The 15,064-nt window shown below is 33.8% G+C and overlaps 1 protein-coding gene across 2 annotated transcripts in view; it reads left to right on the top strand.

Moving 5' to 3' along the window:
- Positions 1-3,250: 3,250 nt before the first annotated feature.
- The window catches only part of SamDC (S-adenosylmethionine decarboxylase), a 97,946-nt gene continuing 86,132 nt past the window's right edge, over positions 3,251-15,064 (top strand). Inside the window, exons 1-2 of one of the 2 annotated variants that reach the window (XM_074175900.1) lie at positions 3,251-3,568; positions 3,702-3,788. In XM_074175900.1, the coding sequence (XP_074032001.1) occupies positions 3,444-3,568; positions 3,702-3,788 (212 nt within the window). In that variant the 5' untranslated portion in view covers positions 3,251-3,443. The remainder of the gene's footprint in view (positions 3,569-3,701; positions 3,789-15,064) is intronic. The other variant, XM_074175901.1, reaches the window with a different exon arrangement.

The raw sequence follows: 15,064 nt of genomic DNA, 5'->3' as shown, positions 1-15,064 counted from the left end.
AAAGTGATAGTTTGAACGCACTCACCAGAAGTCTGGAGGGTCCTTGCGCACTACAACCAACGCACTCACTAATAGGAGATATGTAACTTCTGGTGAATGGTTGATTATCTAGCAGAGATAGTCGTATTTGTGGAAAAATCTGCAAAATTATCGCAGTGAAAAATATTCTGTCTGTCAGTTTGACAGCTAACGTCAATCGTTAATTAATATTTGAACTATGGCCGGTCGGGTAGAGCCGGTAGAGGTGTGGAGAACTATCTCTGTGTCCAGTGAATGAGGGAGGTGCCATTGTAGCAAGAGTGTAAATTTCAAATGAAGAAACTCCCGCTTGCTAAAGCTTTTCAAATTTCACAATAATTCATTGACTATCAATGTTATCTCACAGTTACTTTTTTATTTCACGACTACGTGAATAGTTACATTTATATAGGGTATTTCATTAAGCGCTTCCTATCTTTAAATTCAAATGAAACAAAGTGTTCGAGATATCATCGATATTTTTTATTCCTTTAATAATAATAATAATAAATTTATTGTTTGAACAACAAATAAACAAAAGTTATATATGAAATTATTTACATGGGTCTGCATTTGTATGTTTTTCCACAAAATGTAACCAAACGAGTCAGTGACACCCATTGAGGACTCTAGAGTTGCGCATGATTTTCCCAGACATTTAGTTACAGTATAGGCAGTATAACAGTATAAAGTAGGTATAATAGTCAACATTCAGGCTCTATAACTGCAGCTTGTATAAATATTGTAATAAAATAATGATAACCGACAGAATGGTTGAGATACGCATATGTAGTGGATGAAGTAGAGTATAAATGTATAAAATGAAATATACAGTGTCATCTCCAAAGTATGCACCATATAAGAAACTTATTTATTAAGGGTTTTTCGACAAAAAGTTATTCATGATAAAAGTTTATGCATCCCCTAAAACTGAACATGCACCAACAAAATACAGTACAACACACGTAATATACGAGGAAACTTCAAATATTTGATTTTGTGACAAGAGTAAAGTACTCTTATTTTGAAAACTCTCGAGAAATGTTATTTAAAAAAGTTGTTGAGCATTAAAAAATACATCTAGATTTGAAGTCATGGCCATCTAGGTGAAGTTTTATTTTTTTACCCATTTTTTTGTATGGAGACTAGGTACGAAAAACAAATTTTTGCTAAAACGATAAATAGACAGCATCCTCTATACGACGGTTCATTTTAAAAGCCTGCTATGCTACCTGCCGGAGCGGTGACGGAACGGTCTAGTGGGCGTTGGTTCATATAAATTGTATGAAAGAATATTTTTTAGCATGTACACGTTACGGTCATGGTTTGGTACGTTATAGTGGGCAGAGACCTTAAGTTCCTAGGTCAATTGAATTTTGTACGGATGCAGGCTCAAATCATAACGCAAAACTCGCCAAGTTGTGGTCTGCGAAAGGCCGAATTCTTGTGAGCGACGCGAAATCGGCTGCCTCGGATTGTCCTGCACACTCTCACAGACAGCAGCGATGTATTCGGTAGATTTTGCGTTTCCTCGACCTACGATTATGGCGACCGTAAAATGGGTGAAGCGCGCGGTACGTTGCCCGAAGAGAACACCTATTTTGATGAAACAATTTTATTATTTGCACGTGTTATTGAATGCTGTATCCATCTATGGTGATTTGGCAAAACAGACTGAATAAATGACAACTAATTTTAAAGATGTAGCTTCAACAAAATGACCTTATTAATTGTCAAAATTAGGAAGTCCCTGTTGGAAGCTCTATAACTATATCATTATCAACTTGAGTCAATAAAAATATTAAATATTCGAACTCAACATACTTCACGTTCTCTATAATTGCTTAGTTCAGGGTCATTTCGGTAGAATTTTGAACTATAATTTATTGTTCACCAGTGGACACTTTCAGTTGAACCCCCACTTGAGATCTTTCTCCTTACATCTACTCTCCTTAATTTGAACAATATTAAATTTGAATTTCACTAGTTCGGACTTCCATTGTCTAATACATAAAATGATTTGAAATCCCTGAAACACCAAAAAAAGAAAGAATTAAAAATGAATAGCTGAAAATAATAATTATATTGAGCAAAAAACCTGAAATGAAAAAAGAGTTTAAATAAAATACAAATAGTAAAAAATAAAGAAATAAAAATGAAACTAAAAATAAAAAAGTCAAGAGATTTCAAACCAAGTTCACGACGTTTCGATTGTTAGTATCTACAATCGTCTTCGGATGATGACTGGACTGATTCCTCCGAGAGATGACTATTTATGGGTCGTTCGAGTACTTTCACTTATCACCGCTTTCACAGCGATGGGAAACCAGCAAAACAGGAATATCAGACCATGTTTGGACCCATCAACACAACATCGAGTGGTCCCAAGCTGAGATCATACACGAAGAGGAACATTGGTTTAGGAGAAAATTCAAGGAAGCCGCATACATGTTGTCCAACAACGTATTCAGCCAAGCTAGCGTAGAGATTCGCAACATATGGTAACCCATCATCAAGCGAAAAATGGCCAATTCCCGCTAAACGGTCATATCCCACTGAACCAGTGAAGCGGAAAAAATGGAAAGCGGGGATAAGTGAAAGTACTGGAACGACCCATAAATAGTCATTTCTCGAAAGAATCAGTCCAGTCATTACCCGAAGACGATTATAGATACTAACAATCGAAACGTCGTGAACTTGGCTTGGAATCTCTTAACTTTTTTATTTTTATTTTAATTTTTTATTTCTTTATTTTTTATTTTTTGTTCAATTGTTCTATTTTCACTTGTATTTTATTTCACTATTATTTCATTTCAGGTTTTTTGCTTAATATAATTGTTATTTTCAGCTATTCATTTTCAATTCTTCCTTTTTTTTTAGTTGTTTCAGGGATTTCAAATAATTTTATGTATTAGACAATGGAAGTCCGAACTAGTGAAATTCATCATGAAACATTGTCAATCACCTTCAAACAAATATTAAATTTATTTTGCTCACCAAAAATCTTCAATATTTCAAATAATTATATTTGAGTAGGTACTCTGTGATTCAAATTATTGTCAAAAAGTGTGCGTTAATATTACTTGTCAAAGCGAATACGCTTGCACATATATTTCTTAATTATGTTGCATGCAATGGGATCGGATTTCTTTTTAATGTAAATTTAATGTTGGCTGCATGTTTCAGACTGTAATTCATGAACGATCTGTAAGTAGTTGATTTCTGACGTTTTCCGTAACCAGTTGTAACATTTCGAATGTGACTAATTCGACGCGCCCTGTATAATTTATCAACCATCTCATCAACTTGTTTGTTTACTACTGCGCGCACATCCAGCGGCAAGCACCCGGCCGGCAACCAAGATATAATACCGATCTGTACCGGATTTTCTTCATTCAATTTCGGGTAGTCGAGTGTGTCAGTGCATGGGTCAAACGCTACAAGTTGACAGAATGAATAGCGAATCTCACTTTTTCGAAGGGGTCGAGAAACTCCTGGAGATTTGGTTTAGTGCTGGGGATAAAACGGGCGATTTACGGAATATTCCAAGGTTTGTATATATTTCCTACCATTTATTGAATGAAATGGCCCATAACGTTTGCATCGATTTTTTACTTTGACTCTGGTCAAGAACGATCAGCTGATTCGACGTTGAACTAATGAAGTCTGAAATTGGTTTTCAGGGAGAAGTTGGAAACTCTTATGAAAATCGTGAAATGCGAAATAATAAGTTATGTGAAGAATGAACAGATCGACGCTTATGTGCTAAGGTAAGAAAACTTTTGTCATTTCTTTATATTAAATGTTACCGTACACTGATGTTCCTAACTTTTATGGTTTCTGTGAAACGTCAAAACTCAAAAATATTGAACTGTTGAACTATTTTACACAGGTTGCCTACTACAAGGGAAATTCTAAATTGTAACACCCAAAGACACACATGCGTTATTTATTATTTCGAATTCCTTATTGTTTACCTTAAATCCATTGCTATTTCGGAAAAAATAGGAAACGTAATAGATGTTTCGTCAAATGTTTTTTTTTAATTTCATGGGTACGTTCGAATGATGAAAATTGAAATGCAAAAATCGTAATTTATGAATGAATTGTGTGGTTTTTTTCTTATAATATTTTCCAGATTTTTTCTTCCAGTTTGTGTCTGAAAGTTACTTCTTTGCATGATCTACACATCTATGTATAGATTTACTATTTTTAAAATGCATTGCTTTCTTCCTAAAAACTTTCTTAAAAATGATCAAATACATACTGTAATGAAGGGGTCTGTGTGCCACAACAAAAAAAAATACAGATGAATAGAAAACGGATAGTTGAGTGAAAAAAATACTTCAAATCAATTCGTTCGCCCGTCAAAATGACAGAAAAAAATTAGATAAATAGAGAACTTTTCTCACTTTGACGGGCAAACAAACTGATTTGAAGTAATATTTCTACCAATCTATCGGTTTTCTATTCACCTGCTTTTTTTTATTGTGGCACGCGGCCCCCTTTTCCTGATTTATAGGTGGGCCACACTATTTTTTTTCTGTCACTGTGACTAGCGAACCAAATAATAAGGTATTTTCAATCAACTATCAATCCCTAATTGAAATGTATTTTTTATTACGGCATGCGTCTCCCCTTCCTACAATTGGCCAGACGTCAAGCGCTTATCAGAAACTTTACGAGAGTTTTAGTTTTTTTGATAATTTATCTGACATAGATACAACTGAATTGAAAAACCTTGCGAATAAATTAGTTAAAAAGTATCCTTATGATTTGGAAGAGATATTAGGGAATGAATGTATTCATTTACAATGTCAGCTTAAGGATTATCTAGAAAATACGGAAGATTTACGGATCTGCACGAGATATATACAATGTATTACATTCTCGAAATCTTCGAGATGTTTATCCGAATGTCGACATTGTTCTACGTATTTTTTTGAGTATTCCTGCTACCAATTGTTCCGGAGAAAGATCTTTTTCCACCTTGAAAATGAAAAGGGTTAAATTTTATTAACGCGCAAGTATGGACCAAGATAGACTTAATGTTTCGGCATTACTGTCTATTGAAGCTCAACTAGTTCAAGAAATTGATTACGATGACATAGTTGATGCTTTTGCTCGGACAAAAGCCAGAAAGAAGAGATTTACAAATTGAGCAATACATTATTATTTGAGAAAAATGTTTATTATTATTATTTATTATGTTAGAGTTTAATAAAATTTGTTTGTATAATTTATTAATTATATTTGAATGAAATAAAACCTTTATTTAATAACAATTGTGAATCAAAATATATAGAATTTTGTTGTTCAAAAAGGGCGGCGTATTAGACGGGGCCTAGGGCGGCAAAATGCTCAATCCGCCACTGCTGGGATCAATATTTTCTGCATATATTTGAATGGCATATTTTAGGGAGGCTCATCAGGACACATTATCAGTTTTGTAGACGATACTAATGCTTAAGTTTACTCTGGAGAAACATGGTCAGTGGTGAGGGAACATGCAGAAAGGGGCCTAGAAATAATAAAAGATTGGTTTGATTATAGACTCTCTGAATTTCAATAAAACTTGTTATTTACCATTCGGAAACTACGAGTGTTATCTGCCGATATATCAGCATTTAACGATTTAGAAGTCTTTAGAAATATGCGCATGTACAAACCTTGGATATTTAGGAGTTATAATAGACCCACAGTTGAGATGGGATTTTCACATGAAAAAATTAAGATGCATTCTTTTTAAAATTCGACAGATCTAGGGGATTCTTGATTTGAAACTGAAAAATTTCACTTGTACGAAGTTATCTAACACACTGCATAATGATATGAGGCTTTGTATCCAAAACCTAGTAAGAAAGTAATTCATAGGAAGTTCTTAAAAACAATTATGAATAACCTCCCGTTATTCTTGTCATAAACTTTATGCAGAAAGTGGTATACTTGATTTGAGACAGCTCTTCTACAAAACTCTTGCGTTATACCGACACAAGGAAATGAATAGATTAAGCAAGCCTATACACGAACACAATACACGCAACAAAACTAAATATAGTGTTAGTCTGATCAACAAGTTCAAAAACATGAAAAATAGAGATAAAGGTCCTAAAAATATGAGCGATAGCTCATTCGATTTGGAATCACCTCTAGAAAAATGGTTTTGAGGGATTTTGGTGCAGCAAAAAAATTGCAATTGTTATTAACAAAATAAGATTAAAAAAATTGTATTTAGTTTTTCGTTAATAACTCAAAAAATATTGATATTTAAGCAATTTTGAAAAAAGCTCGTTAAAGAGGAGGAAATTTCCGATAAAAAAGTCTCAACTCCCGAAACTCTATCTCCATTATTTATAATTTTGATTTGACGTTGAAAATAGGGTTCTGCGCGGCTGTTACGGCATGCGCGCGCTGCCGCTGAAGAGAGTTTATCAAAAGAAATATTTTTTTTAATTTTTAAAATTTCTAAAAATCTAACAAATTTTTTCCCAATTACCGTTGGCATAAATAATGGGATAAAAGGTATAAATAATTGGCCTATAAATTTTAAACTTCGTGGAGCTCTTTTGATGTATATACTTCATACGATCCTGCGATAAAAGTTCATTAAGATTTATTAATTTGTCAATTATGATTTTTTATAACTATTGCAAAATGAAATATCTAAAAATTGTTGATAATTTTTTTTCAATTGATATTTAGCTGTCTGTCACATTAAACAACGGCAGTTATTAACATAGGATATGAATGTTTTACGTAATTTGTTTATTAAATTGTTTTAAACAAATAGAGAAACTCAAATTTTTGAAAAATTTTTTTTGCTATTTTGTTGTCGGGCAAAAACATAACAATCTGCACTGATAGCAGACAAGCACTATTAGCCTTGAACAGACACCGTGTTACTTCAGGGCTAGCACTAGAGTGCCACCAAGATTTAGCCAAAGCCTCGGTAGATAATAACATTATCCTGAGGTGGATTAAAGGGCACGAAAGGAGTAAAGGTAATCGCATTGCCGACTCTTTAGCCAATGAAGCGGCTGGACTAAGAATTTTAGGACCAAGCGGCACCCACGGCCTGATGACTTCGACAATTGCGGAACTAGTCAAATGTTACACCCATGCTCAATCTTTAAAGAGATGGGATGAAATCAAAGGATGTAATCTTGCCAGGATCACCTTGGGCGACCCTGGGAAGCTGGCGCCGAAGAAATATCTAGCGATGACCAGGAAAAATCTACGCCTTACAGTAGGATTTCTGACTGGCCACTGTCAGCTAAGGAAACACCTACATAATATGGGGCTAGTGGACTCCCTCTATGCAGGATGTGTGAACAGGAAGATGAGACTGTCAGGCATGTCCTGTGCGAGTGCCCGGAGTTATCGTCAATAAGAGAGTGTGTGTTCGGCGAGTCTTGGCCTACACCTGCCGATATAAAGGAGATGTCTCCCAGCGACCTGTCCACCTTCCTGGAAAGGAGAGGATGGACGACGACCTAGGAGGACAACTCCTTGGGAGGATGTACAATGGGTCACATGTGGCCTAAGTGCGTGGGCTTACACTCACCCTCCCTACTCTACAGATACAGATACAGATTGTTGTCTAGAGATAATTGATTTTTTAAAATTTTTCTTAATTTTAATTTTTAATTGTTTAAAATTGATTTTTTTATATTTTGATTGTTTAAATAATTAGTTAAGAAATAATTTTGCTTTTAAAAATCATAATTTACACTTTTAAATAGTTTGTCAAAAAAAATTTTTTATTCATTATTTAATTGTTTATTAGTTCAACAATTTGTTATGAATAAATATTCACCAACGTTATATATAACAGCTATATATAAAAAAGTGACATACATTTTTTTTATTCATCATAATTTTATAATATAATTAATTATCTAATTTTTTATGGCACTTTTTTATATATAGCTGTTTTTATAATTTTTTTCTGCTTCAGAAAAAAAAACGTTGGTCAATATTTGCTTATAACAAATTGTTAAACTAATAAACAGTTAAATAATAAATATTTTTTTTGCCAAACTATTTAAAAATGTAAATTATAATTTTTAAAAACAAAATTATTTCTTAACTAATTATTCAAACAATTGAAATATAAAAAAATCGATTTTAAACGATTAAAAATTAAAATTAGGAAAAACATTTTTTTTAAAAAGTCATAATTATCTCTAGACAACAAAATAGCAAAAAATTGTTTTCAAAAATATTGAATTTCTCTATTTGTTTAAAACAATATAATAAACAAATTACGTAAAAAATTCATATTCTATGTTAATAACTGCCATTGTTTAATGTGAAAACAGACATAGCTAAATATCAATTGAAAAAAAATTTCATCGACAATTTTTAGATATTTCATTTTGCAATAGCTATTGCTCATATTTTTAGGACCTTTATCTCTATTTTTCATGTTTTTGAACTTGTTGATTAGACCATGTATCATATGCTCGAAAGTCTAAAGGACAAAAATCATTCAGTGTTCTACAATTCTTTGCCGGATAACATAAAAAACTATAAGTCATTTCTAAAAATCTCATACACTTTATCTCTAGTCTACTACGAGAAAAAAATTAATGAAATTTTTGACCATGTTCGCTGAAGCAATTCTCAAAAATAATTAAATTCATTTTACTAGCATATCCGTTGTGAAAAGAAGCTCACTGTATTTATTATTCCTTTATTATATTCCTTGTATTTGTAATTATTGAGGTATGATCAATGTTGAAATATAATACGATAATTTACATATTCAATATCAGATTTTATTTATAAGTATATACATTTTCATTAATTTTTGGATCTTATATTCTTTATGTTGAGTATATTTGATATTTCAGATTTTATATTAAGGTTTTTCACCACATACACAAGCATTTGATGCTTTGTGGTTTTTTTTATATTTATTTGTGTTTCCTGGATGCAATTTCTAATTGCAAATTTCAGTGCAAATATATTATCTTTATCATATCATCCTTACAACTTTTCGTTTCTTCAAGCTCAATATTTCAAAAATTATTTGAAGAAATCATTTGAATGGACATTTTTAAACTACACTCATTATTCAATGCGTCTTTTTTTGTGCCTGCTTCCTCTTTTTTGAAAATTCATAATTTTCTCAGCGGAAATGTGAAAATTCAACTTTTATTAAAAAATTAAAGGGCCCATCGTGCTACCTTTTTCTTATATATATATATATATATATATATATATATATATATATATATATATATATATATATATATATATATATATATATATATATATATATATATATCCATCCCCGCATCCAGTTCACTACCGAAAGGGAGGAGAACAGGCAGCTACCTTTCCTAGACCTACTCATATAACACGAAAACCAACTGGCAACTTGGGTTATACAGTTTACCGAAAACCCACACACACCAACCGCTACCTACAAGCGGCATCACACCACCACCCTACCCAGCTACAATCCGTAGCCAACACGTTAATATCCCGCAGTTTCCGCCTAACAGAACCAACAAACAGGGCAACAGAATTGGGGGAGACAACAAAGGCTATGCGACAAAATGGCTACGGACCAAAGATCATTCAAAAGGCCATCGACAGACAAAGAAGAACCAAAAAACATCCCCTAGATCGAGAGAAGATTCTCCACACGACAGACAATCTGTGACACTACCTTATATCAAAGGTGTGACCGACAAAATCGGGAGAATACTAAGACGTAAAAACATTCGGACAACCTACAAACCGCACAAAACGATATCCAGTTGGCTGCCCAGACCGAAAGAGAGAATTTCCCTAGAAAACCAAGGAGTATATAGCATCACATGCGAGGACTGTGGACAACAATATATCGGTCAGACCAACAGCCGCATATCTGCCAGAACCCAGGAGCACAAAAACTCGATAAGAACAAAACAAACCTCCTCTGCCCTCTTTCAACACCATCTACAAACAGGTCACAAGATTAATTTTGAGTCCACAAAACAGATAGCACAGGTGCAAAACCCAAGAATTCGACAAATCAGGGAAGCTATCGAAATCGAAAAGCAAGGCCTCATCAACAAAAGGGATGACTCACTAAACATCCCAAGGATTTGGAAAACAATAATTAAAAACAACCACCAAAGACAACCACAAATTGATAATGAACCATCGCAGGTAGGAGAACCGCCAGAAGCCATTAACAACCCTCAGGTAGAAAAACAGGTAGGAGAACTACCAAAAGCCATCAACAATCGTCAGGTAGGAAAACAGGTAAGAAATCCATACAACTTACGCAAGCGAAACCATATAAAAACACCACAAGAAGAACCTAACATCAGTTACACCTCTCGAAGCGAAGCAGTAACTCGTCTTGATAATGCCATCTGAGATGATGGCGAAACGTCGACTATCGAATAGTACACAACGGATGAACACCCGGAAGAACAACACATCATATATATATATATATATATATATATATATACTGCCGTTATTCGTGTTTCGACTCGCCGGGATGACAAATCCCATTTCGTAACAGTCAGAGTTAGTTATCCTCCGTTGCTTCTACGTTCACAGGGTGTTTTGTGATAGCAAAAACATTTGGGGCCCCCATTCCTTCGGTGCCCTTCCAAATCCGGTCCTGGTCTCTCTATCCTAAAAAACTTTCTTATATCGATGTTCGTTCTCGTATATTACCGGGCTGTACAATCAGCTCCCTGAGATCTCTTGAAGTAACTGTAATCCTGCAAAAATTTCCAACTTATATAGGTACAGGTATTCAGGTATACGTATTAAGGTATGAGTATATAAAGGAAATTCAAACCCAAGATAGAGTGGATGTAAACATTGACATGCCCTACGCACGTGATATTGAAAATTCCAAGAATTGGCCAGGGTCGTATTCAGAACCAAAATCTTGTTGATCGCAAATGCTATATCATACTTAGGAAAACTTTTTTATAATAACGAGTGAAATGCACAAGGTTTACAGTTTAATGGGGAAAATGCAGATAATATGTGTAATATAAAAAGATTTTCATTGGATTTTTCACAGCATTATATGAAAAGAGACGTAATTATTTCTTAATTGATAATTTTCATTTTATGTAAAATCAAAAGGAATATTAATCAAAATTATTCAACATCAGTAGTGTCATCCTCACCAATCTGAATTATCGGTGGCTCGATTTGTGCCTCTATTATATTATCAAGCGTCCACATCTTTGTCTCGACTTCCAATATCACATGCCGAACACACTTCTCCCATTTCTCCGCTGTGACTCTTTTCAGAGCCTCATCAAAAAGTACTTTGAGATCTGCAAATTTGAACGTGGTGTTATGCTGAGCTACAAAATTCTTCACATCCGCCCATATCAACTCGATGGGATTGAGCTCGCAGTGGTATGTAGGCAGGCGAAGGACAATTTTGTTTTGGCCTGCTGCCATCTCATCGACTATATATTTTTGGTATTCAAGCTTGCGCTCCTTGTCAATTTTTAGTAGCTGTACTCTTAGCATTGAGTCTTCAAAGCTAATATTCTTTGATCGCAGCTAATTTTGGATTTCAACCTTCTTTGAAGACGTTGTCGGAATCTTCTCTAACCGTCACGAATGATGAAGTGCACTGTCCATTACAATCACAGAATTATCCTCCAGATGGGGTAGAACTTTGGAAAACCACTGTTTGAAAGATTCACCGTTCATTTCTTCGTGATGATCTCCAGTTTTCTTCGACTCGAAACACCACAGCCCTTCAGCAACAAACACATTCTCATTGCCGATGTGACAAATAATAAGCCGTTTTCCTTTACCTGAAATTATGAAGAGGTATGTAAGTAAATAAAACAAATACGAGGGTTACTTTTTATATATTGAGATTGAGGCAGATCTTAATATAAATATGAGTTTACCTGATGGAATTGTTAATCCGGTGGATAGTCCATCTAGAAAGGCCCTCCTAGATAAGATCACAGTTTCATCGACCCATACTTTAGGGGTAGTATGACCAGCATTAACCCAGGTTTCATCCACGTAATAAATTGTTCTCTGTTGTTCCCTATAATATATAATTTTGGTCAAATACTCTCTCCTCCATAACACAATTTCCTCTCTATCCAATAATAAACTATTGCGCCCTCGTTTTTTCCATACAAAACTTGGCAATAAAATATCTTCATTTATTTCTGTGAGTATTTTGTCTATCGTGGGTATTTCACTTCTGAAAAAGTACTCATGCACTTTCCTCCTGATTGCATGTTTATCAGCATCATCTATTGATTTTATAATGGTTTGACGATTCTGATTTGTATTCGGTTTGGAAAATCTATGATTTTGTTTATATTCCCGTAAAACATTGTAAATCGCCCAACACACTCCAATTTTATCGGAAACTTTCGATACGACTTCGTCGACAGTCGATGTCTCAATTTCTTCCATCTCTTTCTTGAACACATTTAAAATCACTTCTTTCATCTCAACACTCAAATGTCTTTTTTGGATTGTTTCCTGGCTGGAATCAGAGGATAGCTCACAGTGTCATCAGCAGTGTCTGTACTGGACATCTTGGAAAACAATTTTAAACAATATACTATGACGCACGCCACACAAAACACGCAAGCGACTGATTACAACCCTGTGCTGGTACCGAACTCGTACCAAGAAGGCGAATTCACCAATGAACGCTGCCCTTTCCATCTGACACTGGGCGATCACGTGAACATCACGCTCCGGTTTTGTTTTGTTTTACTCTATCTTGAATTTGGATAGACTTTAGGTATAAATAGTTGAAAATAAATATTTAATTGTTTCTGTCTGAGTTTGAAATGTCTAATTTTTCGAGTGTTAGTGGCTTGAAATTGTACTCGACTTTTGTCAAGTTGGTTGGCCACACTTTTCTGTAAAATTGGGTACAATCAGTTTTTTCTACTTTATTTGGCATCGTTTCCTGAAAAATTCAACTAATTATGTTGATTATCAAAAGACATTGTTTTTAGATTAATTAGTAGTATAATTTGTTATTTGATTTTCCTTGACATGGCTAACTCATTATTATAAACAAATGATAGTTTGAAAGTAATGTCCTTCTGAATATTATTTTTAGTAACGAGGAAACTTTATCGCCGCATACGTAAATTTTTGAATATACTTATCATAAAGTGACTGAGTGTATTCGACCTCCTAAGCATGGGTCCAACTGGAACATTTTTAAAGACTTCTTGAAGAATATTTGATCATCTTTCTTTTTAATGTCGTGTTTCTCCTTTTACATCAACCCAAACGAGTTAAATATGTCCAAAATGATAAGGGGCAGAAGCAAAATAAAAATATTTCTTTTCTGTGGGGTCAGCAACGCTAACATTTTCACTAGCAGATTTTTTTCGAAATTATTTGGGGGGGTCAATGGCAGTCTGAATTTAAGTTCTTTGAGGGTTGATTTTTGTTTATTGAATAACTCGTTAATTTTTTATTTTTCACGAAAAATTGTTTAGAATTGTAGAAAAGTTGTTGAGAGGTTTGATTTTTGTTTTATTAAACAACATTTTCAATTTACGAGAAAAATTGTCATGAACAAAGTAGTTCAAGAAATCAAATTTCATACAATTTTGGTCTCTATCAGTTTTTTCGTAGGATCGATATTTTTCGATGTACAGTGTCATCCCCAAAGTATGCAGCATATGGGAAACTTATTTATTAAGGGTTTTTCGACAAAAAGTTATTCTTGATAAGAGTTGAAAAAGTGTTGTTGAAAAAGTGATTTAAAGAAAACATTTTAGGCTTCTGATTTCTTTGTTAAAATTCAAAGAAAAACGTACCAAGGCCCCTAACTCTACTTCTGTTTTATTTATCATTCAGCAATATTCTTTTTGTCAGATAGATTTCAGTGGTCCTTCCTCCCACACTTATACGGATTACTTGGATGATAATTTGATAGTATCTGTTTCCTCTTTTGGTGTATTATGGGTACGAGTTTCGATTATATCTATTTCAAGATTTGATACGACCAGTAGTTCAAAGGTCTCGATTATTTTGACCTCAAATGAAAACAAGAATGAGCGAGTAGTTCTGAATCAATCATCTTTCGTGATCTGCAAATTCCTTTGTTCGAATGGAACCCCATCAATATAATGATACTGCCGGCAATAAATGTATGTTATGTCTCACTAGAACCAATTTGATAAGAGTTCCATTATGTGAATGTTAGTCAGAAAAATTTATGCATTTTTGAATTTTCAAGAAAGAAGTAGTTTGCCAATTAGCTCGAACATGGCCGTTATAGACCGCAAGCCAATGCTGAATTTATGGGAATACATACTTCCAAAAAATTTATGATTTCTATAGTTCTGAAGAATGAGTTTCAACCTTGAACTGTCATGGTAAATCGAGTTTTTTTTGTAGGAAAAGTGTTGATTATTAAACTGAGAAATACTTGTGAGTAATATAGCTAGGAGAATGTCAGCGCAAAATCCCATATCGTTACTGTTAGTGCAAAAGGTCGTATGTAAAAGTTAATTACTTTACAGGGGAGCATAAAAACTGATTATTTCCGTATGATTTATTATATTTCTGTCTGCTGTTTCCATAGTAACTAATGTATAATGTAATGTATAATGTAAGCAATTTATGTCAATTCGAGTGATGTCAGTGCTTTCATCTCTTCATTAATTTTTGGAAAATTCATAGATTTCCCAGCGATATTATAAACAATTTTCGTGGGACAAAACGTTTTGGATAATTGTATATGAAAATCTGGTGCTCATTCTGACGAAATACGTTTTATTTCTGAAATAATTCCATTGACAACTTGGCTGACGTTGGGTGACATTCACGATACAAGAAAGTCAAATAAGAATTAAAAGACTCCGATCAAGATAAATCAAACCAATTTAATCTATATTTGATGACAGAAGGAAGGCAATCAGCTGAAAAAGCAGAATGTTCAATATGTGGAAAATTTTTCAAAATACGAGGATTGAAAATCCACATGCGAAAAGTTCATTCTAAATTAATCAATACTACAAGTTCCTATAAAAATTCCAATCCCGATAATGATTTCGAA

This window comes from Leptinotarsa decemlineata, unplaced genomic scaffold (assembly GCF_025532065.1).
Source record: "Leptinotarsa decemlineata unplaced genomic scaffold, Ldec_3_MD MMD2_tig00001393_RagTag_RagTag, whole genome shotgun sequence".
Taxonomy (NCBI): domain Eukaryota; kingdom Metazoa; phylum Arthropoda; class Insecta; order Coleoptera; family Chrysomelidae; genus Leptinotarsa; species Leptinotarsa decemlineata.
The sequence above is the reverse complement of the archived record's forward strand: the minus strand, read 5'-3'. Positions and strand labels throughout refer to the sequence as shown.